The following is a 9,860-nucleotide window of genomic DNA, read 5'->3' as shown; positions in this document are numbered from 1 at the left end:
CACGCCCCCCTTCCACGCCCCCTTCGCACCCCTCCCAGAGCCACGTGGGGGCCGGAGGTGACTCAAAGGGCGGGGGGAGGGAAACCCCAAAACCACCCCCTCCACATCCGGGGGGGGCCCTGAAAGGGGCCCATAATTAGGGGGTGCCACGAAACCGCCCCCCCAAGTCACATCCTTGTGGGGGGAGCCCCAAAACTGCTCCCAAACTGGGGGATACACCAAAATTGGCCACAATGTGGGGGGGCACAAACAGCCCTCACATCGGGGGAGCCCCAAAACAGCCCCTTAAAGTGGGACACCCCTCCCAAAATCGACCCATTATTTTTCCTCCCCAACCAGCCCCACACTTAGGGGGTGGGGACCCCTAAAATCACACACACCTCCCTCCCATGGACCCAGTCATTGGGGTGGGTGTGAAGCACCTTTATTATCCATGTGCCGGGGGGGGACGGACGGATGTGGGGTCCCCCCCGGACCCACACTTGGGGGGTGGAGTGTGTGTATGTGGGGCTGCCCCATATCCCCCCCCCTCTTTGTGATATGGGGCTCCCCATTTTGCTGTGGGGCTGAGCCCAGGCACTGTGAAGGCATTGAGGTGATGGGGGGGGATACAGGGCACCCCAGAAACCCCCCCATATCTGTGGGGCTGAGCCTGAGCGAGTGCTGTGGGGCTGACAGAGGTGGGTACACCCCGAATCCCCCCCCACACCCCATAATGGTATGATCCAAGTGCTGAGCCACACTTGCCATTGGGCTGTTCCTCGTGGGGCAGGGACCCGGGGGTCAGTTCCTGGTGGGGAGCCCGGGGGGGCTCGGGGGGCGCCGGATGTTGACTCTGTCCTTGGCAGCTTCTTCCTCCTCGTCGTAGCGCTCATCCTCTTCGTCGCTGTGCCGGGGGCTGGAGAGGCGGGAAAGGGCCGGGGACGGTGGCACCGAGGCCGGGCGTGGGTACCGGAAACCCTGGAATGGGGAGGGGAGAGTGGGAATGGGGCCATGGGGATATGGGATATAGGATATGGGATGTGGGGACATGGGGATACGGGATATGGGATATGGGATGTGGGGACATGGGGATATGGGGACATGGGATATGGGACATGGGGATATGGGGATATGGGATGTGCGGGTATGGGATATAGGGATAGGGACATTGGATCTGGGATACGGGGATATGGGAATATGGGACATGGGGATATGGGGACATAGGACATGGGATATGGGACATGGGATATAGGGATATGGTACATGGGATATAGGGATATGGGACATGGGGATATGGGATATGCAGATACAGGGATATGGGGACACAAACTCACAGCTGCAGCCTCAGGGGGGTCGTAGGTGAAATTCTCAGGAAAGGCTTTGGCCAGTGCCATGCGCCGGGCAAAGGTGTAATACTGGGGAGGGGGGGAGGCAGAAAGTCAGGGGGGTGAGATAGCCCCCCCCCGCACCCCCCCTTCACCCCCCCGCTCTCACCCTGCCCAGGTACTTCCAGTCGAGCAGGTCGGAGAGGCGCTCGGTGCGGTTGCGCTGCACGATGCGCTGCCGCCGGCTCTGCTGGCAGAAGCCGTACAGGAAGGCCGTGAGCTGCGCGCACGACTCCTCCGGGGCCCGGAACCGCCGGTCCACGATGTAGATCCCTATGGGAGCAGAGGGAGATGGGGATGGCGTCCGATGGGAGACAGGGACATGGGGACCAAGGACTGGGGGGGGCAAGGGACCACAGAGCCAGGACCCAAGGGGACAATGACCCAAGGACCAAGGGACCCAGTGAGGCAAGGATGAGGGATATGGGGACCCCCCCATCACCCAGTGTCCCCCAGCGGACCAGAGTAAGGATCCAAGGGGACAAGGACCAAGGGACCCAGCAAGGCAAGGACAAAGGATACAGGGACCCCCCCATCACCCAGTGTCCTCCAATGAACCCCCACTGACCGTAGGCCGAGGGGTCTGCGATGTGCTCCTCCATGAAGCACCCGAAGCCCGAGAGGTTGGTGGAGACGCTGGGGATGCCCATGACCGTGCACTCAGCTTGGAGCAGAAAGAGGGAGGGGTCAAAGGGTGGGTCCTCAGGTGCCTTTGGGGGTGTTGGGGCTTGGGGGGTGGGCCACATGGGTTCTTACCTGGGGTGTACCCCCAGGGCTCGTAGTAGGAGGGGAAGACCCCCAAGTGGCAGCCCCGCACGAACTCCTCGTAGTCCACGGGCAGGAGGGGGCTGGTGGAGGACAGGAACTCGGGGTGGAAAATGATCTGGGGGGGGGAAAGGCAGCACAGGGAGCCCCAGATCACATCTGGGAGCCTCAAATCACATCTGGGAGCCCCAAAATCACATCTGGGAGCCCAAAATACCCTCCATGGACCCCAAAACCCCAATCCATGGACCCCACCCCACCCCATGGAGCCCCAAATCCAAACTGGGAACCCCCTAAGTCCCCCCCAAACCCCCCAAATCTCCCCACCCCCCCACCCCTGTGCCCCCCCTATCATCGCCACCCCCCATGCCCCCCAGCGTCACCTTGACCCTGTCGTTGCTGCTGTTGAAGAGCCCGATGCGCCGGATCGTGGTCAGGATGGGATCGGTGGCATCGTCCAGCATGTTGTGGGTGCACACGGGGGGGAAGGACTGACGCTGAGGGGGAACACACACATCCCATCTCCACATCCCACATCCATAGCCTGTATCCCAGGAACCCACATCCCATAGCCATACCCCTACCCCATCCCACTGGGGCCATACCTGGGTGGCAAAGATGGCACGTTTCATCATGGTGAAGTCCTCCCGGTCCAGCATCTTGTTCATGTCTGGGAGATTCCCACTGGGAAGGATGGGATGGGGGAGCTCAAACTTGGGATGGGGGTGGGAGGATAAAGATGGGATGGGGAGGTTGGGAAATGGGACTGGGGGGATCAATCCCAGTGTCCAAGAGGGGGTTGAGGGGGTTCCTCACACCAGCAGCGACTCGTAGAGCTTCTTCCCAAACTTCTCCTTCACGGCATTGGCCGTGTCCCTGTGGGAAGGGGGGGGGGGAAGGAAATGGAGGGGTCAGATGGGTCCGGGGGGTGGTTTGGGGTGGTTTTGGGGGTGTTCTGGTAGGTATTTGGGGGGTTGGGGTGTTTTGGGAGGTTTTGGGGGCATTTTTGAGGTGGTTTGGGGGTATTTTGGGGTGGCTCTGGCATTGTTTTGGGGTGTCCAGGGTGTTTTAGGGGTGTTTTGGGGGGGTGGGGCTGTTTTGGGGTGCTTTGGGTTCCCACCAGAGCTGCTTGCGCACGGCCTGGCCCTTGAGTGACTCCACATTGAAGTTGTTGGTGCGGGCGGGCATGATGAAGAAGGCCACCACCGTCACCTCGCTGCCGTTCACCTGCAGCACAGCGGGGTCCTCACTGTCCCCAGGTGCCCCCCCCATCCCTCATTAACCCCCAGTGCCCCTCCATGGCCGTTCCAGGTCCCCCCTTTTTCCTCCCATGTCCCCATCCTATGCCCCCCCCCCCCCATCTCTTCCCCTTGCCCCTTTTGCTCCTGCATCTCTGTCCCCACATTCCCTACCAGGTCCCCACAATCCACATGCTCCATCCCATATCCCTCTCCTACCCCACCCCATCCCATCTCCCTCTCCCATCCCATCCCATCCCATCCTGGCACCCGCAGCAGGTAGTTGAGCCGCGCCAGCGCCTCCAGGAAGATGTCTGCTCCCTTGTTGGAGAACTCGTAGCGCCCCGCGATGAAGAAGAACAGGGTCTTGTCCAGGTCGAAATCCAGGTGCCTGCAGGGACCCCAGCACTTGAAGGGGGGGCCCCAATGGCCCCAAATGCCCCCCAATGGCCCCAAATCCCCTCCAATGGCCCCAAATCCCCACCCAAAACCTCTTGAAACCCCCCCAGGCCCTTTGGTCCCCCCCAACCCCCTTGCCCCCCACAAGCCGCTTTGCCCCCCCAGCCCCTTTGCCCACCCCCCCTTTCTGCCCCAAATCCCTTCCCCCCCCCCCCCCCCAGCCCCTTTGCCCACCCCCCGGCCCCTTTGACCCCCCCCAGCCTCCCCACTGGCACTGACCCATAGAAGTGGCCCCGCACAAACTCCTGCACCCGCGCCTTGCTCTGTGCATGCAGGTTCTGGAACTCGTGCATGGCCGAGAACTTGCGCACATTCAGTCCATTGGGGGTCACCAGGTCTGGGGGGGCACAAACGGGGGGGGGGAGGGACCCCAACTGCTGGGACCCTCCTGGAGCCCTTTTGGGGGTCCCCCTGGGTCCTTCTATGGGGCCCTGGGTGCTTCAAAGGGCTCCCTATGGGAGTGGTTTGGGTGCTCCCTGGGGATGTTGGGGACCTGGAGTGCCCCCATGGCGGTTTTGGGGTCCCTGCTGCCCCTATGGCATCATTGAGGTTCCCCCGTAGCTCCCTATGGAGCTGTGCTGACGTCCAGCTCCACCCAGGGGCGTTCCTGTGTCAACACTGGGGTCCTTTATGTGCTGGCCCCCCCTTCGGGGTGCGTTGGGGTCCCCCATAGGGGCTGTAGGGACCCTCATAGGGGCTATAGGGACCCTCATAGGGGCTATAGGGACCCCTATATGAGCTACAGAGCCCCCCATAGGGGCTGCAGGGACCCCATAGGGGCTTTAGGGACCCCCATAGGAGCTATAGGAACCCCATAGGGGCTATAGGGACCTCCCATAAGGGTTATAGGGACCCCCATAGGAGCTATAGGGACCCCATAGGGGCACGCACCGGGTTTGCGCTTGAGGAGGTGCTCGGCCTCGGCAGCGGTCACGTGGGACACGGTGGTGAGCACGTGGGCGCAGTGCGCGGCTGCGCGCTCCAGGCAGTACCGGTGGTAGATCTGCCGCTCACCTGCCTCCTTGTCCACGTCAAACTGCATGGAGGGGGGGCTGTGACACATAAGTAACCCCCCGGACCCACAAGTGCCCCCCTGGACCCACAGAGTCCTCACAGGCCAAGCTCCCCCCCTCACTACCACCTTGGTCCATCCCTCTTAGAGGTCCCCCAGCTGGGTTTGTCCTTTGTAGGGTCTGTCCCTCACAACGTTCCCCCCAGACCCAATTGCCCCCTCCCTGGGTTCTGGTCACACAAGGTGCCCCCCATGCGTTCCATGCCCCCTGCCCCAGTTCTCACCTCCCTATGGAGGTGTCTCCCCCGCCAGAGTTACCCCATTCTCTTCCCATATCCCCCCCTTCTTCAGCTCCCCTCATTCCAAATCCCTCCCACCATGTTCCTACACCCCCTATCCCATACCCCATAACCCATACCTCATATCACATACCCCATATCCCACATCCCATACCCCATATCCCATAATCCATACCCCATACCCTGTATCCTATACCCCATACTCCCTATCCCATACCCCACACCCATATCCCATACCCCATATCCCACACCCCATATCCCACACCCACACCCCATATCCCATACCACATAGCCCACATCCCATAGCCACATCCCACATCCCATACACCCCATACCCCATACACCCCGTATCCCCCCTCCGCATGGGCTCACGCTGTGCAGGTTGTTGTAGAAGTCCACGCTGCCGGCGCACAGGTACCGGCCCAGCAGCGTCGCGTGCGTGGTGAAGATGGTGGCGACCGGCAGGCGCCGCGCGCGGCTCAGCACCAGCCCCAGCCCCGCCAGCCACTCGTGGAAGTGCCCCACGATGAACGGCCGCTCCTCGCTCTGCGCCGCAAACTGCGGGGGGGACACACACCCCTCGGGGTCAGGGGCAATGGGGGGAACATCCCCGGTGTGGGGCAGTGGCAGTGGGGGCAAGGCAAAGGGCGGCCGGGACACAAAGACAGTGCCCAAAGGGACCCAAAACCCTCTTGGAGACCCCAAACCACCCCAAACCCACCCAAAACCCCTTCTAGAACCCCCCCAAACCCTCTTGGAGACCCCAACCCCCCCCCGAACCCACCCAAAACCCCTTCTAGAATGCCCCAAACCCTCTTGGGGACCCCCAAACCCCCCAAAAACATTCAGAATCCCCCCCAAACCCCTCAGAGCCCCTTAAAACCCTCTTGGGGACACCTTAAAATACCCAAGCAACCCCACTTTGGGCCCCATAAGCCTAATTGGGGACCCCATAAACCTCACTGTGGACCCCATAAACCCCACTGTGGACCCCAAAACCCCCACTGGGGCCCACGGCCCCACCTCTCCTAGGAACCATGCGACGAGGAAGCCGAAGAGGACGGCGTCGTTGGCCTCACGGTCATACCAGGGCACCCCAATGGCGCAGCTCTCCCAGAGCTCCCCCTTCCAGCGCTCCAGGCTCCAGGCGGTGGCTCCCACATCCAGGAGCACCACGGCTGGGCTGCCCTCGATGAGCCAGCGCCCAAAGTGCACCTGCACCCAACAGGGCCCCATGGAGCAGCTCCCACCTAGGGCTGGGCAGCCCAAAGTGGTACCCAGAGCACTCAGCATCACTCAGTGGGGTCCTCTCCATCATCCCGCATCCCTAAAGTGGTACCCAGAGCACTCAGCATCGCTCAGTGGGGTCCCTTTAGCATCCTGCATCCCTAAAGTGGTACCCAGAGCATTCAGCATCACTCAGTTGGGTCTCTTTAGCATCCCACATCCCTAAAGTGGTACCCAGAGCACTCAGCATCGCTCAATGGGGTCCTCTGCATCATCCTGCATCCCTAAAGTGGTACTCAGAGCATTCAGCATCACTCAGTCGGGTCTCTTTAGCATCCCACATCCCTAAAGTGGTACCCAGAGCACTCAGCATCCCTCAATGGGGTCCTGTCCATCATCCCGCATCCCTAAAGTGGTACCCAGAGCACTCACCATCCCTCAATAGGGTCCCTTTAGCATCCCACGTGCCTAAAGTGGTACCCAGAGCACTTAGCATCCCTCAATGGTTTAATGTCCCCAAAACAGGTAAAATAGCCCCAAAACTAAGTTAATTAACCCCAAATGGGTAAAATAACTCCCAAATGGGTGTAATACATCCAAAAAAACTGACTAATTTCTTCAAATGGGTAAAATAATGTCAAAAGTGTTAAAATAACACCAAAATGGGTTAGTAAGTCCCAAAATGGGTGAAAGAGATTCAAGAAAGGGATACAACTCCCAAAAGGGGGTGCAACGTCCCCCAAAATGGGTGAAATAAGCCTCAAAATGGGTAAAATACCCCCCAAATGGATAAAATAGGCCCCAAATGGATTAAATAACCCCAAAATGGGTGAAATAAGCCTCAAAATGGGTAAAATACCCCCCAAATGGATAAAATAGCCCCCAAATAGATTAAATAACCCCCAAAATGGGTGAAATAAGCCTTAAAATGGGTAAAATACCCCCCAAATGGATAAAATAGCCCCAAAATAAATTAAATAACCCCAAAATGGGTGAAATAAGGCCCAAAGTGGGCAAAATATCCCCCAAATGGATAAAATAGCTCCACAATAAACTGAATAACCCCAAAATAGGTGAAGTAAGCCCCAAAACGTGACCAATGCCCCCCACTCCGGGCCCCAGCCCCTGGTTTGGGCGGGGTGCAGGGGGAGGGGAAGCCGTGACCTTTCCCAACATTCCCGGTAACGGGAGCTGGGGGTGGAGGGGGCTAAAAATAGCCCCCACGTGCAGGGGGAGGGGAGGGCAGCACCCGGATGGAGGGGGGAGGGTTTTACCACGGGTGCCTGTGGGGGGGACCCCGTGGGTGCTGCTTGACCCCTCCCTCCCCCCCGGTGCCCACCTTGCAGCCCTGCGCATTCATGGCGGCCAGGGTGCGGCGCAGGGCGGGCTGCGGCGGCTCCAGCAGCTCCACCTGCGTGCGGACGCTGCTCTCCACGTAGGGCCCCACCAGGACGTAGCTCTCACCCCATTCATCCGCCGTCACCCGCGCCTTGGTCTGCAGCACCGTGTAGATGCCTCCCACTGCGACACGGGGGACACGGGGGCCGCCATTAGCCTACGGGGCACTGCAGGGCGCCATGATGCCACGGTGTAACGGGACCGCCATTAGCCTATGGGGCACTGGGGCCGCCATTAGCCTGAAGGGCACTGTGGGGCACCATGATGCCACAGGGTAACGGGGCCGCCATTAGCCTACGGGGCACTGGGGGCCGCCATTAGCCTGGAGGGCACTGCGGGGCGCCATGATGCCACAGTGTAACGGGGCCGTCCATTAGCCTACGGGGCACTGGGAGGGCCATGATGCCACGGTGTAACGGGGCCACCATTAGCCTACGGGGCACTGGGGGGCGCCACGATCCCACAATGCAATGGGGCCAACATTACCCTACAATGGGGCCCGCCATGATCCCAGAATGCAACGGGAGGAGCCCATGAGAGTACAGCGCACTGCGGGCCACCATGACCCCAGAATGCAACCTGGGGGGGCCACTGGCCTACAGTGGGGATCGCCATGACCCCACAATGCAATGCGGAACACCATGCGCCCACATAGACCTGGAAGCCGCCATGATCCCACAATGCACCAGGGTTAGGCTGCATCCCCCAGGTCAGTAGGCCTCAGAGTATCCCATGATGCACCTGGACCAACCCACATTGCCCTGCGGGGGGGGGCACATCCCACAATGCCTCAGGGCATTCCCCATCTATCCCAGAGTCCTCTGGGGGGCTCTGGCCCCTCCCCTCAGTTCAAAGCATGATGGGATAGCCCAGACCCCCTGGTAGGGGTGTCCCATAGGGTCCCATGCGGGGGGGGGGTTAGGGGTCGCGGGGGGTCCTATGGGGGGCTTGGAGGGTCTTGGGGGGGTCCTATAAGCTCTTACGGGTGCTATGGGGTGGTTGGAGGGTCCTGGGGGGGTCCCATAGGGTTCTATGGGTGCTTTGGGGGGTCTTGAGGTGTCCCACGAGTGCTGGGAGGGGGTTTAAGGGCATCAGGGTGGGTTTTGGGGTCCAATGGGGGGTCTGGAGTGGGATGGGGGGTTTCAGAGGGGGCTATGGGGGGGTCTTCCATGGGTGCTCACCCTTGTTGGCCACCTCCCAGGCCACCTCAAAGAGGACGACGTTCTCGGGGGCCCCGGGGCCCCCCCAATCCTCCAGCCCCGGCAGGGAGCTCACCGAGACGCTGCGGGACAACGGCATCGCGGCTGGGGGGGGACCCCAAAAGCAGGGGAGGTCACCCATGGGTGCTCCCGCTGCACATGGAAACACCCCCACTGGCGGTACAGCCCAGCGTGGGGCAGCCCCATGTGTAGATCCCCCCGGGACCCCAATACCAGCCCCCAACACCCCCTATAGATCCCAATAAACCCCCCAACACCCCCTATAGACCCCAATATCCCCCCAACACCCCCTATAGACTCCCCTGGACCCCAATTACCCCCATAGAGCCCCATGGACCCCAATAACCCCCCCAACACCCCCTATAGACCCCCATGGACCCCAATAACCCCCCCAAACTCCCAGTATAGACCCCCCCCCCGACACGCCAATAACCCTCCCTTTGACCCCACAAAGCTCCCCCTCCTTATCCCCCCCCCCAGGCAGCATTTAGACCCCCCTCCCTTCCCATTGGACGCCCCCCAGCACCCATGGGTGCCCCCTAGGTCATAGCCCCCCCCATCAAGGGGTCCCCGGGGTCTCCCCCTCCTGTTTGGGGGCTCCCTGGGGGTGTCCCGTGTTATTGAGGGGGTCCCTGGGGGGTCCCCTCGCTCTCCCCCCCCCACTCTCACCTCCCCGCGCTCCCGCAGCCGATCGCGCACTGACCCCTCCCGCCCCCCGTCGCCCCTCAGGCCCCGCCCCCTCCGCCGAGGCTCCGCCCCCTCCCGGCGCTGATTGGACTAGGCGAGGCAGGGGGGTGCCGACTGGAGGGGGGGTCCGGGGGGGGGAGGGAGGGAGGCTTAAAGGGGCGAGGGGAGGCTTAAAGGGGCAACGAGAG

The 9,860-nt window shown here is 61.3% G+C and overlaps 1 protein-coding gene across 1 annotated transcript; it reads right to left on the bottom strand.

Annotated features, from left to right (window-relative positions):
• Nucleotides 1-407: 407 nt before the first annotated feature.
• On the bottom strand, nucleotides 408-9,774 carry GYS1 (glycogen synthase 1). Its single transcript, XM_057404368.1, has 17 exons — nucleotides 9,655-9,774; nucleotides 8,947-9,069; nucleotides 7,707-7,888; nucleotides 6,164-6,355; nucleotides 5,513-5,698; nucleotides 4,721-4,865; nucleotides 4,049-4,166; nucleotides 3,641-3,761; nucleotides 3,253-3,359; nucleotides 2,949-3,008; nucleotides 2,738-2,816; nucleotides 2,516-2,629; nucleotides 2,124-2,250; nucleotides 1,936-2,031; nucleotides 1,477-1,640; nucleotides 1,317-1,397; nucleotides 408-960 (listed from the first exon to the last, which is right to left on the bottom strand). Exons 2-17 carry the CDS (start codon nucleotides 9,062-9,064, stop codon nucleotides 784-786), a joined length of 2,067 nt encoding a protein of 688 aa, XP_057260351.1. The 5' UTR covers nucleotides 9,065-9,069; nucleotides 9,655-9,774; the 3' UTR covers nucleotides 408-783.
• Between the last annotated feature and the right edge of the window lie 86 nt (nucleotides 9,775-9,860).

This window comes from Pezoporus wallicus, unplaced genomic scaffold, assembly GCF_028554395.1.
Source record: "Pezoporus wallicus isolate ANWC-B61680 ecotype Strahan unplaced genomic scaffold, APGP_CSIRO_Pwel_v1 contig_10984, whole genome shotgun sequence".
Classification (NCBI taxonomy): domain Eukaryota; kingdom Metazoa; phylum Chordata; class Aves; order Psittaciformes; family Psittacidae; genus Pezoporus; species Pezoporus wallicus.
Note: the sequence above shows the minus strand (reverse complement) of the source record. Positions and strands in the feature narration are given on the sequence as shown.